Raw genomic sequence first — 17,434 nt, forward strand, 5'->3', positions numbered from 1 at the left:
GGGAGAGAGTTCCAGAGCTTAGAGGCAGCAATAGAAAATGCTCTCCCCCCCACCTGGGCCTCCTGAACCTGGGAACTACCAATCAGTTTTTGCTGGTTTCGAGGGAACATACCGTTGGAAGAGTCTTTTAACCCCTTCAGCGCTCATGACAAGGTCAGCTCGTCATGGGCGTTACCTGCGCTACGCGTATGACGAGCTGACCTTGTCACGTAACGCGGGATTTTCAAAATCGCAGCGCGCAGCGGGAAAACCACTAGCACGCATGCGGTTAATACCTTTGGAACCCGAATTATGAAGAGCCTTATGGACAAGGCAGAGGGCCTTGAACAGATGTTTCTTTTCTAGAGGATGCAGCTTGCTAATAGATGCCGAAACTGGGTGGACTTGAGGAAGATTCATCACTAGTCTTGCCACTGCATTCTGTACAAGCTACAGTTTATGGATGGAAACACTTATTCATGTCCAAGTAAAGAGCATTACAATAATCCAATATGTACAGAACCAGAGCAACAGCTGCCTGCTTTCAAGAGGAGAGGGAAAGACATGGAAAGATCTTCCTCAGGATCCTGATAATACCAAAATAGGTGAAAACCGTTCTGTTGATCTGGGGGTCAAAAGAGAGAGAACTATGACACCAAGATTATTTGCTGATACAGCTGGACAGGGGCATGGGCCTAGCATTTCAGGCCGCCAAGAGTGGGACCATGTGGATTGTTCACTACCAAAAATCAAGACTTCTGTCTTGTCTCCATTGAGTTGTAGGTAATTGTCTACCATCCAAGCGGTGACAGCCGACATACGACGGGGGTGTGAAAACTAACTAACTAATTAAATAAAGCCTTGCAAGAGCCGCATCGCCGAAGGCTGCTAAGCGGCGAGCACAAGGTAAGTGGTTTTATTTATTTAGTTAATTTTCACATTCCCGTCCAATGTCAGCTTCCACTACCCCCCACCCTGCCCTGTCCTGCCCCGCCTTACTGCCCCACAGCCTCTACCTGTGTGAGCCGCCAATAGATAAATCTTCTTTTGGCGCCAGTTTTATTGTTCCTGCAAGACATTTTCTAACTGAACCACTCACCTGCAGAAACTTTGTGAAACTTGTGGGACTACGTAATCACTTTTTGCTTGGGGCTAAATGGAACTTACAGTCTAGGAAGAAGACACCCTACTGCTCAAGGACAAGTAGTATCAGACGGCATCGCGGCCCGTGCATAGCTGATTATGAGAACAACCTTCAGCCCTGGATAGAGACTGCAGACAACTTGAGAAAATCAAGTGCATCTTGCTGGGTCTGTTGGTACACCTCGTCTGTACTCTTTTACTATAGTGCAGCTAGCAGGGTCGGATTGGGAAGGTGGGCATTGAACGATGGGCCGGTGCTTCAGGGGTACCTGTGGGCCGTTTTGTTTGCCCAAGAGACTTACTGTCTACCCGGGTCCTGTTAGGCCTCTGTAATGCGGCACCAGCATCACAAGCACTCTCCTGACCTGCTGTCAATTGAGTTTGGGGCCTGTTGTTCGTCTGGCCATAAGGGCATTCTCACTGCTGCCCTCTGCCTGTGTGGCCTCCCAGGCCAGAATGAGTGTCACCCCTTGCCGGGCCATGATCTTCAGGTTATGGGGAGGGTGTGAATATGCAGGGGCCTCCGTGGGGGCCGAGGGAGGAGGTGATTTTGTGGCTATAGTGCCATTCTCACCTCAGGCTATGGTTGGCTGGGAGGGGGTAAGAGAAGCGGCCAGGGGTTGTCACCTCAGCCCTACTGTCTTTTAGGCCTTGTTGGGAGTGTGGGGCTTAAATAATTGGATATGACATTAAGGTCCATCCTGATGCACTGCACAAAACTGTGCCCACAAAAGTACAGAGAGCACTGGGTGGAACATTGTCAGTGCTGTAAATGAGCAACAAGACTTAAATAAACAGTACAGTACAGAAAGATGTCAGCGAGACCAAAAGTAAGTGCACTCATGTGGCAAACCCATATGGGCCCCTGATTGGAGGTCACTGAGTAACGTTGAATTAAGTAGAATATTATATCATGAACTGAAAGCCACCTGTAAATCGTGCGCAAACTTCGTTGATCTAATTATCAGAGGCTCCTATGCTATCAGACAGAAAAGATGTTATGCAGCCATAGAAAGTGGTTCCTGAACCAGTGTGCCTCTAGAAGCTTTAAAATATTTACGTTAGCAAACATTTCTAAAAAAAAAAAGTAGTCTAAAGAGACGAACCAGATGGTGATCCATGAAAGGGACTGGAAATGTGAGCCACTTTTCTGGTAAGTGCCAGGCCGAATTGTGATCCCAATCGGACCCTGGCAGCTACCATAGTAATGCTTCACTGGACAATTGATATCATGGGGCCTGGATTGAAGGGGAGAATTTTGAAGGTAGAGGGAGCCAGGAACATTAGGCACCTCAGAGACAGATACAAAGAAAGAGTAAGAGTGATAAAGTAAAATAGGTATACAGAAAGGGAGCAAAGAGGTTCATATCACAGAGAAAGGGGTAGGAGCTTCAAGGCTAGAGTGGTCCAAACTGAAACGACACTGGTTTGAAAGCAGACAGCGTGAGTGAAAGCATTTCTAAGCATATTCTTATCATTCTGTAAGCCATGTGAACCTACCTGTGGTCGGAGGTACTGTACTGTATACTGTCACAGTTGAAGTCCCTGTTGAATGAAAAAGACCATTACATGTTTTGTACTATACATTTAAGGTAACTCCTAGGCTGCCCACAAAAAAATCCAACTAACAAAATAAACGTCATAAGTCTCTGTATAGGTTTCATAAAACTTATTGCAACACCACAAAGTAGGCAAATATTACATATGTTTATTGAAATGATATTTAGGCCTTCATAAAATAATTTAAACCAACTCGCTATATTTTAACCCCTTGCATGCTGATGACGGAACCGCTCCATCATCAGCTGCGGGTGCGCTGTGCTGATGACGGAGCGGTTCCGTCATGGCCCGCCCCGCTCGATAGAACGCTCATGCGCGGCGCGAATTCCGCGCCTGCGCTGAGGGTTCTATTGAGCGGGGCGGGCCATGACGGAACCGCTCCGTCATGAGCACAGCTCAACCGACGCTGATGACGGAGCGGTTCCGTCACCAGCATGCGGCCGCCGCGCGGCCGCCCCGCCCCCTTAGCACTGCGGCGGAATAGCCGCCACAGTGAAGGGGTTAAACCAACTGTCAACACACCACAGATTAACAACAACCGTGAAAGATATCACTAGAAAAAAATCTTACATACTAACATATGCAGGGTTAGAAAAACGAATAACAATTGCATTTATTGTTTTTTCTAAAGTATAATGTGGAGATGTGAAATTGCAGAAAACAATTATTTAAAAAATTCAGGATTCATTAGAAACAACTTGAAAATGCTATAAATATGTCCCTTTACCCTAACTAAAAAAGAATTGCCACAGCAATGTATTTATTTTTCTTTATTTACCGAGTTTTGTGTAGCCCGAACTTGACCCGAAGGTATGAGAGCGCTTGACGGAATTTGCATGGCAGCAATTACATGAGTTACATTTGGAGTAAATATTAATAGATAGTGACCATATGTAAACGAAGTCTATGAAAGACATTAGGATAAGCTCAAAATACAGATTTGAGGTACATATGGTGAATGTGTAGATATATATCTTTATTACCTACTGGCGGTCGCCAGTAGGTAGTTATAGTGCGGACCTAGTTACCATAGGAACATCGCAACATTCTATTCCCAATAACTTTGGCACCAATCAACGAATCTTCGTGAAATTTGCAAAACTCGTGAGGCGCTCCGGTTCGCTCCTATCCTAAACGTTTCGGGGTGATTCGTCAAGCGGGGGCCGAGAAAAAAGGGGGGGTCCCAAAACGTGTTTTCCCTATGCAATTTTCCATAGGAAACTTTAGTCGCGGCTACAGCCCGAACTGCTGAACGGAATTACACCAAATTTGTCAAAAAGGTTGTCCTTGGTCCAGAAAGAATTCTTTTTGTTAAATGGTGTAAATCTGTTCAGTAGTTGCTGAGAAAATAAAATAAAAAAAATTGTGATATCTGTGGCTGCTCAGGATCCACGCACCCTCCCGATCATGAGCTTTATGCGAATTGGCTGTCAACACTCCAAACCAGGAAGTGTTGGCAGCCATCTTGTGCCTCGGTAGAACCGAGGCACAAGAAAAGAGAAAAACAAATGCGCAAAACACAAATAGGGGGCAGGGTAGAAACACCCTGACTCCCTAGGCCTGATCCGGCAGCGAAAAAAAAACGAAGCGCAGGCTCACAGCCCCCTCCAGCCCCGGGGACCGCCACCCCCAACTTTTGAATAAAATGGGTGGGGGGACTCAAAGGCCCCCCCCAAACCCCGAGGACCGCCACCCCCAGGGCTTATCTAAAATATTTGCGGGGGACCCTCAGGATTGAAGAGGAATGAATTCCCCAACTTAAAATGCGCCACAGGGCGTGTTTACAGACATGTCATCTCAGGTCCCGCCCCTTCCTTCACCATTGTGCAAATGCACCCCCTGGCGAGTTGTAAGTTGGGGAAGTAATTCCCCTTCAATACTAAGGGTCCCTGAGGGCCAAAAAGCCCACCAGGTACCTCCAGTATGCGCCAGGGAGCTGCGTTGCAGAGAGGTGTTCAGAGGCCACGCCTCTTTTTACACCTCTCTGCAACGCAGCTCTGTGGCACTTACTGGAGGCACCTAGTGGGCTAGTGTGACCCTAGGGACCCTCAGGTTTCAAGGGGGCTTAATTTCCCCTATTAAAACGGCCACAGGGCACGTTTACACAGTGGTGAAGGGAGGAGAAGGGGCCTGAGGTGACGTGTGCAAACACGCCCTGTGGTGTGTTTTAAGTTGGGGAAATAATTCCCCTTCAATCCTGAGGGCCCCTGGGGGCCAACTAGCCCACCAGGTGCTTCCAGTAAGCGCCACTGAACTGCGTTGCAGAGAGGTGGTCCAGGCCGTGCCACTTTTTACACCTCTATGCAACAGCGCTTACTGGAGGTACCTAGTGGGCAGGTTTGACCTTAGGGACTCTCAGGATTCAAGGGGACTTTATCTCTCAACTTAAAACGGCCACAGGGCGTGTTTACACAGTGGGGAAGGGAGGGGATAGGGCCTGAGGTGACGTGTGCAAACACGCACTGTGGCGCATTTTAAGTTGGGGAAATAATTCCCCTTCAATCCTGAGGGCCCCTGGGGGCCAACTAGCCCACCAGGTGCTTCCAGTAAGCGCCACTGCACTGCGTTGCAGAGAGGTGGTCCAGGCCGTGCCCCTTTTTACACCTCTCTGCAACATCGCTTACTGGAGGTACCTAGTAGGCTAGTTTGACCCTAGGGACTTTCAGGATTCAAGGGGACTTTATCACCCAAGTTAAAACGACCACAGGGTGTGTTGGTACACATTTCACCTCAGCCCCCCCTCCCTTCACCAGTGTGCAAACGCGCCCTGTGGTGCGTTTTAAGAGGTAGTTTTAATCCCCCTGCCCTATTATGCACTAGGGTCTTACAGAGGAGGCCATGGTAATAACAGGGGTACTGCAACGCATAGTGTTCCCTAGTGTATGTAGGTGTTTTCACTGTATTCTAAGTGTATTTTAACATAGCAATGGCTCTAGGACTGGTTAGTCAGACTCAGTTACCACCATTACCCATCTGAAAAATTTGAGGGGACAGGATGATTTTGCAACAAGGCTTCTTTCTGCTCCCCTGTTTGTTCTTTCTGCACGTCTTCCTTCTTCCTGCACTTTTCTTCGTCTTTGAGGACTTCTGTTGCTTCCTTTGCATTTCTTTTTTTCTTTCTGTGCGTTTTTTCTTCTTTCTTCACATGTCCTACCTCTGTAGGCATAGTTAGAAACTAGCATTTACAAAACCTTTGAAATTCACTTAACAAAACCATAGGTTTCTGTCACGTTAAAGTTAGAAATTAGCATTTAAAAAACCTTTGAAATTCACTGAAATAACCATAGGTTTCAGGCACATTGTAGTTAGGAATTAGCATTTAAAAAACCTTAGAAATTCACTGAAAGAACCATAAGTTTCAGGGGCGTTATAGTTAGCTGGACATTTCACTTGTACAAAACCCTAGAAATTCCCCCGTTATAGTTAGTTCAGCTAACTATAACTTGCGCGCCCGCAATGCACTGCTGATGACGTCACATATTACATCACTGATGACATGGTCAGTGACATCACTCATGACATCTCAAATGACATCACTGATGACATCATCCTTGTGATAACGTGACAGACCTCCTCTCACCCTAATATAACCTTTGATACACACACTCAAAAATAGAAACTAACATTTTCAAAACAATGGACATACCAATACCACTTACTGTAGTGTAGTTCCTATTTTCCCAATAGGCTCTGCGCATTGGAATAATACCTACAGCAGTAAAGGCCTAGGCCAGACGTTAACTAGGTCTACTACTGTCGATACTAGACTTAAGTTTTGGGTTTGCCAGCGTAGCTCAGAGTTCGCTAGAAACTTTCTCGAATGTTCAAGGAGGAATTAACTTACCTGATTAGACAAGAAGGGATTTAGTTTCTGACAACCATAGAACATGACAACTTTGCTCTCCCCTAATCAAGAGTCAATCTCGAGAGTCGTGTGAGCACAAGGCAATTATTTTACTCAGTCAGTACGTGCATTCTTAGTCTCATCAGATTGTAGAGAAAAGGAAGAGACGGGCGTGTTCAATAAAAAGGTGTTATTTATTGATCAGTCTCTTTTCTCGTACAAGAGAAATGGATCGATATTATTGCAATACTTATAGTTAAGTAAAGTGCATACATTAAAAGCAATAGTATAAAATAATACTGTAAAAACATTGATATGGTTTCTGAGCCATATGATGTTTAAAATGATTAAAATATATTTACATACACATATACATTTGACTAAACGTACTCAACTGGTGTTTCTAAATACGCCTACCCCGTGTACCTGACCTAAGTCTAATGCGTGGGCGGGAATAGAAAGTTACAGTTTAAGTTAAGTTTGTTTTTGCCAAGTGAATAACTAAAGAATTCTCTGTGAGGGGTTATTCAGTTCTGTACCTGGAATTTAGGATGAATGAGGAATGGTATCTCTTTCTCTGCTCTCGATATTCCAGGCTGCCTGCGAGGGCTGCCCAGAAGCGCCGGTGCTGGGTCTCTCGGCTTGAGATAGCAGCGCGTCTCTCATCGCGTCAGGAAGGCGGGGCTGCTGCCAGCGGGGTCTGCTCCTGCTCTCGGCTTCGGCAAGTGTGGCTGCTCCGTCTCGTCACCACGCGTGTGTTTGCATAGGGCAAGATCGGCAATATTTATACCTTAAAGGTGCCGAGATTGACGTAAGGATGGACATAGATACGTCAATAAAGATGTCATACGACTTGCTCGTTAGCACATTCTTTACTAAAGTTCTCTGTGAAATCAAAACAATGGCCGCACGGATTTTCCAGGTTGTCATAGGTTTGATTTGTTATGAGAACGTCGTATGCCTTATCAGGGGCTGGAGGAATGTCGCTTGTCTAATTAGATCTCAAGCGTTATGACCTAATCAGATAACACGTTCCTGTGCCGTAGTGTGACTGCGTCAGATAACGGTATCTGCATCATGGGTGCTTTTCTTGCCTCATGGGCTGACTGTTAGTTAACTTGATAGTTAGTTTAACCAGAATAGGGTCAGGAATAGGGGGATTGATTCAGAACCTATAGGAATACATGACACCCACTCCACGCTAACTATGGTCATATTTACTAATCTATGCATAGTATAACATAGTACAACATACTATAGAGTATAGTGTATACCTTACCACCCCAAAATACATAAATGCATTTTGAAATTTTCAAATATACTGAAAAATTGCAGTCATATATATTGTATGCACTTAAGCCATGCTACGCATTTGTAGACATTATTGCTTATTTGGTATATGAGAAATACACATGAAATGGCTGGTTATATGGCTATACAGAAAGAAAGTTCGAGACCATTTCATCACATAATAAAATATTTGTGAACATCCCAGCGGGCAACTAAAGTTCATAAAGTATCTAAAAATAGAAATCTTAGTTCTCTAGGAATAGTTTCTTACTTTAAGCAGAAGATAAGTGTCCCGAAAAATTTGTGAAAAATAATTTGGGGCTGCTGAAAAATTGTTGTCCGTGAACTGGTGGGAAGAATTGTTCATGTGACTTTATTTTTAAAGTTGAAGGCCGAATTCAGGGAACGCCGTGTGCGAGCTTGCTCAAAAGTCTCTATTTCTGTTCCGGAGAGAACATCATATCATTAAGGCTTTCGAAAAAACTGTCAACAGCTTCATGGGAAAGTTCCACTAAGTCGGAAATAGGGGTAACCATGCATTCGTGCGCATGATTGTCTGCATTGACATTCTGTATCGCATTGCTGACAGAAGGTCGTACCTGTTCAATGCTGCTTTCATCTTGAACTTCACTACTCTTCAATCGTAGTGGTGAAGATTCCAGGAATGCCGTCATCAGGATTGGCAGCCTTTGAGGGCAGCACAAAGCGTGAACCTTGGTAGGAACCAACAATGTATCCGCATCCACTGGCGCATCCGATTGTAGCGTCAGACAGGTGTCTAACACGCATTCTTCTCCGCATAGCAGACATCTCAATACAGGTAAAACACATCTTTGCCACATTGGTCGAAATGATAGAAACCAAGTCATGTTCAGGTCTCTAAGCCGGGATAGTCCCAGGATTTTTGATATCCGGTCCCGGTATCCAATGGCTAGGATCGTTTCTTCCATTGTCGCGAGAGTTTGATCTGTGACATGGGTTGCCATAACGAAAAATAAGGACTAAGAATAGGATTCCTGCAATTAGTCCCAGGATCAGGGGAAGTCCGCCAAAAATCGAATGGACGAAATCTGGAAAAATACCCAGTATGGCTTTGAATGGTGTTAATGCCATCGAAAATACTGTCTTAAATACCTTTGAGACCCCAGTGGTATCAGAAATATTTAAGATTTCGCTCAGGATTTCCGCGAAATGTACGGGGGAATTAGTTGATAATAATGTATGTATCTCTGCAGTCGTCCTTGCGACTTGTAGATCATACGTTTCTTTTGATGACGTGAGCCTTGTCGGCGTCTGAAGAAGCACTGTTTTCATTCTGCTTAAAGTATCTATTCGAATAGAAGTAATTTTCAAACTGGGCCATGCCCTTGCCTCCCTGTCTGGAAAGGAGCTGGGGAATAAAGAACGTCCACAGCACTTGACCTTCGCCGTCGTAGTGACTAGATAAGGAGTCCCGGGCATAAGACTACAACATCTGCGGTCTACAATAAGAATGTAACTCCCATTATAGAGTCTTTGAAAGAATGGTTCTATTTCAGTTGCAGGTGCGCCTTGCTGGTGACATGAAAGGTTGTATGAATTCCCTTCACAGGCTCCATGCAAACTAATTCCGTTACACAGAAGCGTGCCGCTTAGTGACATAGCACAATTGTTGCCACTAAGAAACACTTTCTGTCCTTTATTACTGACACATGCATGTGAATAGGGCAGGTTCCAAGTTGTTTTAAGGTACCCCTTTCCCAATTTCTCGTACATGCCAGCCTGTATATATTTTTGGCAGTATTGAAACCTGAAGGTTGAGATTGGAATATTTATGATTCCGTGGATTATCCATTCACTGACAGGTCGTTCTGACATTGTCATTGGTAATCTTTCTAGTTTTTCAATGCTCAAGATTGTATAATCAGCACCCTTTTGCGCCATACCGATTTGTCTATCAGTAAGGTTAAAGATTTGGAATAGTGACGTTGTGTTGATTAAACGCCAAGGCACATAGCCTGAACGCAGATTTTGCAACGTCCAGCCAAGCTGTACAATAGAACGCAATTGTGACTGACCATGTTGTAATAACAGTAAGTCTTGCGATAATATATCGATTGCTGACGACACAATGCTGTCCAAAGAAAAAATTCTGGAGGACAGAGTCATTAACCCATTGTCCACTACAGAAAGTGATTTTTCCAAATTAATACGGTCAATTTCCCGTATTCTCTCTGCTGTTTCAATTTGAGTAACCTTCCAGGCCTTATTGTATGCTGCATATACAGAGGCTGCTATGAAACGCTTTTGACGCTGTTTGCGTGGTCCCATTATGAAATCACGCAAGTCAGCACCATCAGTAAGTAAAGTTAGGTGTTGCTTAATTTCGGGCAGTGTGGAAGTTTGTAGCCATTGAAGGCATAATTTGCCCACACTGTAGGTTGTTATTATCCCTGGGTGATGTCTTTGGGGATATCTAGGGTCTGGCCTGGTCATTTTGAAACCCTGTGTTTTATTCAGGAATCTATCTTGACAGTTATTTGTATCTGTGGGCCAGATCAACCATTGTTTCCAATCAGGATGTGTTCTGTTTTGGTTTAATATATGGTTTACGTCTATCTCTTCCTCTGTATCAGAGTTATTGCTAAACATTATTGGCTTTGGAATAGACGGTTTATTTAAATCTTTGATTTTGGCTAAGCCAAGACAGGTGGTTTGTTGAACAGTGTCATTTAAAAATATCATTTGTTCTGGGATCATGCAGGCTCTAAACAAAGCTTCTATACCCTGTACTTGCCAATCTTTTGTACCCCAAACACTTTTCAAATCAACATTTTTGTCCCAATAATCAAATCCAAAAGTATTCATTTTTTCGAAGAATGAATCTGAATATATCAACTTTGTGTTGGTTATCATGGTTTTCATCCCTGTCTTGTTTGACATTTTATAATAAAATGTTTCAGCATTACTTGTGTTAAAACCTGAAAAATATGAATATTTGTCGTAAACGGTTCTTGAGCTCCCTTTTGGAGGTGTTGCACAATGTTCCCATTGATTATAGTTTAAAACATTTCTAGGCTGTGCAGATTTATGTAAAAAATGGTTACCATAGTGGTTATAGCAATACATACTATCATAATTTGTAGAACCTTGCAAATAATCATGTTTTGTAAATTTAGCAGACATTACTAGATCAGACATCATGTTGTTAATACTTTCGAAGTCCCAATCATCAGCAAATGAGTTTGGTTTTGCAAAGTCATTCAAGGAGATCTTGATTTGGTGTGGATATTTCAGGATCTCGACCGGACCATAAATTTCATAGTCAGTGTTGTCCCAGGCTACCCCACCAGGTATAGGATTGGCTGTGAAGTTGGCTGAAGAAAGTTCTCTTTTCTCGACGTGTGAAGATGTGTGTGGTTTGAGGACCAAGTTGATGTTCTGGCTTGCTGTGTCCATTTTAGCATATTTTCCCTCAATGAAGCGTCCCAAAGTAAATACCATGATGAGCCAAAGTATGAGGATAAATGCACCAAAACCCACCCAAAATTCAATCCATGGAGAAATCAGATATGTTTCTTTCAGTTGGTTCAAAAGTTCCTTAGCTTTGTCTTTAAAGGATTTTGATGATGGCTGTGTCTTTGATTCACTGAAGCCTTCAGAGGAATCATCGAAGTTGATGAAGTACCCGGATGCAGTTCTGTCAATTGTTCCAATTGCTTCAGGATTTTTGTTTCTTGCATTGTCATTTGGTACTTCATTGTAGATTGGTGTGTCTCTGCTAAATGTTTTTATTTGGGTTGTCAGAGGTCTGAGTTCTATTGCATTGTTGCATAGTCCTTCTTGTTCTTCTGTAGGCGTGTCGAATGTGATGAGCCTCTTTGTTAGGACCTCTGTACTGGTAGCAAACCTTGGTGTTCTGCTACTTATTGGGAGTCCACTTGGCCTACTGTTTGTTATCGGCCACATGTTGTGGTTTTACCAGGTCGATGGATACAACTCTGTTCTCCTTTTTACCAGCAAGTGGCGGTAGTACAACTGATCTTGTCCCGTTGACAGACAAGACAGGAACTGCTTTTCTGTAAGAAGGCCCAAATTCCTTCTTTACCGCGATCTTCTCCCTGACTAGATCCCCGACTTTTGGAATCCAGACAGGTCTTGCTGGGACAGGTGGTGGTTCTTCAGTGGTTGTTGGCTGTTGTTTCAACTGTATGTTGCTCAGGTCTTTTCTTGTTTTGTTTAAGTCCTGCAAAATAGCCAAACGGTCTTTGACATCAAAGCTTTTTTCTTTAACCACTGAAGTCTGACTATCAAGGTCAGAGATTATCATTCTAGTTCCAAATAATAATTCGTACGGACTGAATCCCTTCAGAGAATTTCTTGGCAAGTTATTTAGACTATGTTGGACACTTATTAGATGTTTGACCCACCCAGCTCCCGAACCTAATACCTTTGCCGTTATAGATTGCTTTATGTCACGGTTTTTTCTTTCACCATCCCGTACCCTCAGGAAGGAAGTGAGAAGATTCCCGCTGGGCTGTGCTCATTTGGCCATGTTTCCCCCCCGGCCGGAGGGCTTGAGTGAAAACAATGGTCAAACGTAACATGCTCTTAGCGTATATGCCATTTAGACTCGCAAATCTTTGTATAACAGTCCGGACGTCAGCCGAGTGCTGAGGATCGACATTATAAGTGGAAACTAGCCTGTATATGTTAATCGCAAGCCCTGATTTTTACTGGTGATATTATCTGCCTTGATACGACGAGGTATTAAACTGTTTCTCTCCCCACTGCGATCTCTGTTGCAGTTTGGGCAGTTTTTTACAAACATGGTGTAATGCAGGCTCATGCCTGGCCACCAGTACCGTGATTGTAATTCTTCCAGAGAATCTTTCAGTTTGAGGTGTCTGAGACCCTCGCCCATATGTGCGTCTGCGATTAACAAGCTTCTCCTGTCCATGTTTGGAATCACTCTATCCCCCACTCCAGGGATTCGAGCAAAAGGGACGGAGTTTGCATCGATTATGTATGTATAATTGAGTGGATAGTTGATCGGTAACGCTGAGCAGTCGCCTTTTGATGACGTTTTCACTGCCAGCATTGTTTCACCGTCAATGTATTATAATGTACGCTTTTTTCGATCTACGGGAGCCGGTATAGTGGCTGCCGCTGCGGCTGTTTCAGCCAATGAATTCCCTACAACGTGAACGCCATCACGCTGATGACTCAGTGAGTGAGTCACGTGAGTCTTTGGTAGTTCTTTTTGTAAAAGAGCTATTTGTTCCCAGAGCAGTTTCTGCTTTATTGGTGCATCTGTGTCATCTTTGTAACCGTTCTGAATCCATGTCTGCAAATCCTTGTTATATGCTTTGACGCAGTAATATGAATCTGACACTATAAGTGTCGGGAATTCGCGATCCGCATTATCTAGCGCCATTTTCAAAGCTATTATTTCAGTTTGTAGTTCTGAATTAGTTTCTACTGAGTGTGATTTTGTTAATAGGGGTCTTAGTTTACCTCCCCGCCACACTTCTTTTGTAATCTCACATGTGGGGTTGTATGCATGTTCTCCCCAAACGGAGGGTTGAGCATGTCCGTCTGTATAGATTACACAGGCGTAATGTCGTAGAGGCAGAATGTCGATTGGCAGAGGATACGTTTTTTCATATTTTAGATTTTTTAATTCTTCTAGTTCTTAGAAAATTGTCAACCATGCTATACTTGATAATTCATATCCTACGTACAAGACTGTCAGATGGGCAATTCTGGATTTTTTAAAGTTGAATTTGTAACCCTCTGCTGCGAACCCAAGTATTATGGTGTTCACTCTTTTCAAGTGAGTATCCAAGTCATCATCTGTTAAGTAAATGTCATCGACATAAGATAACACTTCATTATCATATAATTGTAGTAATTCTGTTACTCTCGCTGAGAATACCCCCGGGCTGTTCTTGTACCCCTGGGCTAACCGACAGAATTGCTTTTGAGTGCCATTTACTGAGAATGCAGTTAAATATCTGCTCTCTGGTGCTCTGTTTTGACAAAAAAATCCATTGGAGATGTCCAAGGTTGTTTTGTATTTTTTGCGCACTATGTTATTCATTAGTGCAGCACTGTGTGAGTTTTGCACTGCAAAGGTTTTGCAACATGTGTTAAGGTGTCGGTAATCCAAAACTAGACGATATGAATTGTCTGGTTTGGAGACCGGAAACAAAGGGTTGTTCATTTGTGAGGTGCAAGTTTCAATCACCCCCTGGTATTCTAGCTGATCTAGTATTTCATTTACTTGTTTTTTAGCTTCTTGCTTAATTGGGTACTGCCTTTGTGCAGTAGGTTGTGATTTTAACTGGATTTTGTGAGGAGGAGAATCCTCATCCCATCCTACATGATTTTTATATAAAGCAGGTGCTAAGGCCACTGCCCACTTTCTAGCAAGTGTGTATTTTTTATGAATCGGTATTTGATTCGAGAAGGCAGGCATAATTACTTCTTCGCCATGAGGGCACTCCCTGACAAACTCTGGTGGCCAGTCTTTTTCAGCTAGAAGGATATCATAGCCCTTGGAGAGGTTATCCCAAAATAGTCCCCTTATTTTCCTAGTCTTATCTCCCTCTATACGTAATGTTATCTCGTATATCTTGTGGGGCTTGCTAACTCTGGTGTCTGCAGTTTCCACTTGAAGGTATTCATTCGTGTCCACTGTCTCCAGATGATTCATAAGGACTTTGCGAGCTATGCTCACCTCTGCTGCGCTGTCTAGCATTGTCTGAGCCCATTCTCCGTTTTTCAGTTGTGTCCTCAGTATTCTCGGCATTTTTAACTACCTTGATACTGGCTACCTTCTTTTTTGGAAATTGTAATTTCTTTTTTAGTTGAGCAGGTTCCTTGTCTTTGGACTTGGCGTGCTCTTCTCTTTGTTCTGATCGTCCTCTTCTTTCCGATTTCTGCGAGGAATTCTGAAAAGATTGAGAGGGACGTGTATCAATGTCTTGATATCTATCAGGTTTTTTAATATTATCCCTATTTCTAAGGTTATATCTATTCCCAGAGGGGTCACTCTGCGGTGACCTCTGTCTTCGGTTTGGAGATTTCTCCCTTCGCCTAGGAGACCTTCCTCGGGACTGGAATTTCTTTTCTTTTGGATTGGATTGTTTGTTTCCATCCCAGTTCTTTTTTGGTGAATTATTATTAAAAAATATTTTTTCTGGACTTTCAGTCAGTTGCGGTTTTACTGGTATTCCACCTAAACTATCTCTACCTAGTTCCTCATAGGATTTTTCTATGATTCTGGCAATTTCAGCTGGTTGGTCTGCTATATCTGTCTCTTTTAACCTCTGGCGGATTGCCACGTTTGCTGCTTCACCTTTTATGTTGGCTAATAATATAGCCGAGACCTGCTTGAAGTCTTTCAGTAATTTCATACCAAAAGTTAAAGCTGGTTCTGGACCGTATTCATCTTGAATTTGTTTTAGCACATCTGGTATCACCGAAATGGATGGAACACCGTGCGTTTTTGTGTAGATGGAAGCAAAGACTGTACCCCAAGTGTCACAGTCCTCTATGTGTGGTGCGATTCCCATTGGGAGACATATAGTCAGAATCCTGTGTTTTTCTATCGAGGTGGTGTTAGGAAACACCGCCTCTATTTGGGTGATTTTCTGTGCCAACCAGAATGGTATCTGTTCCCGTTTAGCCGGAACTTTACCTAGGCAGGATTGGATGTTCTGTGGCGTGATTTTATTTGTGTTCCCCTGGTGAGGGGTCAGCTGTGGAAGTTTAATCGCTGGCTGAATTGTTGAAGTCCGCATTACATACTGAACTAATTGTCTATGAATTTTTAGTAATTGTTTTAGCTGTATTAACAGCTCTCCTGTAGACATTCCTTCGATGTCTGGGTGTGGTGTGTATCCGGCCAAGACCGGCCACGTTGCTCCTGGTCTACCTAAAGGACCGAGCCTTGTAATGTGATTGTTATGTTTTAGGGCGCCATCAAATAAGAGCAAATGCTCTTGGAATTTGAGTGGTACTTCCACCTCCTCGAAAGGAGTGTACTCGTTAGGAGGTTCCTCTATTTTGTAATAGTGGAAGTACTTTGTTACAGCATTTGCTGCTGGAAAATGTATCCATGAATAGTATACCTCTGTCTGCCGATATTCGTGTGCCTCAATTACGAATATGACTGTGCCACCTCTAGGTGTCAGTCCATTTTCTATAAGTTTTAGAGTTATAGATTTTCTTTTGATGACCGGAATGAGTATTATATCCGCGTCTGCTGCTTGCATGGTAGCATCAGCATCTGCGATTTCAGTTGCTAATCTAACTGCCTCTCTTTCTTCATCACTTTCTGACATTTTACTGTTAGAAAGGTTATTTTGTTTATTTGCAGATCAGGTTTCTCAATGGAATAAAGATTAGATGCACAATATTTTGGAACAGTGTATCCTTCAACGTTGACTAAACCAAGAACCTTACATAGGAGTTCCCTCCTGCGAGGTTTTGGAGGATATTACCTTTCACCCACTCCAGACGTCTTTGGAGAATTTGGGAAAAGGGGTCTGAGTGAGAAAGCACGACTGAGTTACTCTAAATGTCTTACATTAGTTTTATCGCCCTTTCCAAACGCATTGGGCGCCATGTAGTGTAGTTCCTATTTTCCCAATAGGCTCTGCGCATTGGAATAATACCTACAGCAGTAAAGGCCTAGGCCAGACGTTAACTAGGTCTACTACTGTCGATACTAGACTTAAGTTTTGGGTTTGCCAGCGTAGCTCAGAGTTCGCTAGAAACTTTCTCGAATGTTCAAGGAGGAATTAACTTCCCTGATTAGACAAGAAGGGATTTAGTTTCTGACAACCATAGAACATGACAACTTTGCTCTCCCCTAATCAAGAGTCAATCTCAAGAGTCGTGTGAGCACAAGGCAATTATTTTACTCAGTCAGTACGTGCATTCTTAGTCTCATCAGATTGTAGAGAAAAGGAAGAGACGGGCGTGTTCAATAAAAAGGTGTTATTTATTGATCAGTCTCTTTTCTCGTACAAGAGAAATGGATCGATATTATTGCAATACTTATAGTTAAGTAAAGTGCATACATTAAAAGCAATAGTATAAAATAATACTGTAAAAACATTGATATGGTTTCTGAGCCATATGATGTTTAAAATGATTAAAATATATTTACATACACATATACATTTGACTAAACGTACTCAACTGGTGTTTCTAAATACGCCTACCCCGTGTACCTGACCTAAGTCTAATGCGTGGGCGGGAATAGAAAGTTACAGTTTAAGTTAAGTTTGTTTTTGCCAAGTGAATAACTAAAGAATTCTCTGTGAGGGGTTATTCAGTTCTGTACCTGGAATTTAGGATGAATGAGGAATGGTATCTCTTTCTCTGCTCTCGATATTCCAGGCTGCCTGCGAGGGCTGCCCAGAAGCGCCGGTGCTGGGTCTCTCGGCTTGAGATAGCAGCGCGTCTCTCAGCGCGTTAGGAAGGCGGGGCTGCTGCCAGCGGGGTCTGCTCCTGCTCTCGGCTTCGGCAAGTGTGGCTGCTCCGTCTCGTCACCACGCGTGTGTTTGCATAGGGCAAGATCGGCAATATTTATACCTTAAAGGTGCCGAGATTGACGTAAGGATG

General features: G+C 43.3%; 1 protein-coding gene across 1 annotated transcript in view; it reads right to left on the minus strand.

Annotated features, from left to right (window-relative positions):
* Positions 1-17,434, minus strand: part of MUC13 (mucin 13, cell surface associated) — a 774,931-nt gene that overhangs the window by 523,660 nt on the left and 233,837 nt on the right. Inside the window, exon 5 of the mRNA XM_078682060.1 lies at positions 2,623-2,667. Within this exon, the coding sequence (XP_078538186.1) occupies positions 2,623-2,667 (45 nt within the window). The remainder of the gene's footprint in view (positions 1-2,622; positions 2,668-17,434) is intronic.

The sequence above is a fragment of the Lissotriton helveticus genome, chromosome 3_1, assembly GCF_964261635.1.
Source record: "Lissotriton helveticus chromosome 3_1, aLisHel1.1, whole genome shotgun sequence".
NCBI lineage: Eukaryota > Metazoa > Chordata > Amphibia > Caudata > Salamandridae > Lissotriton > Lissotriton helveticus.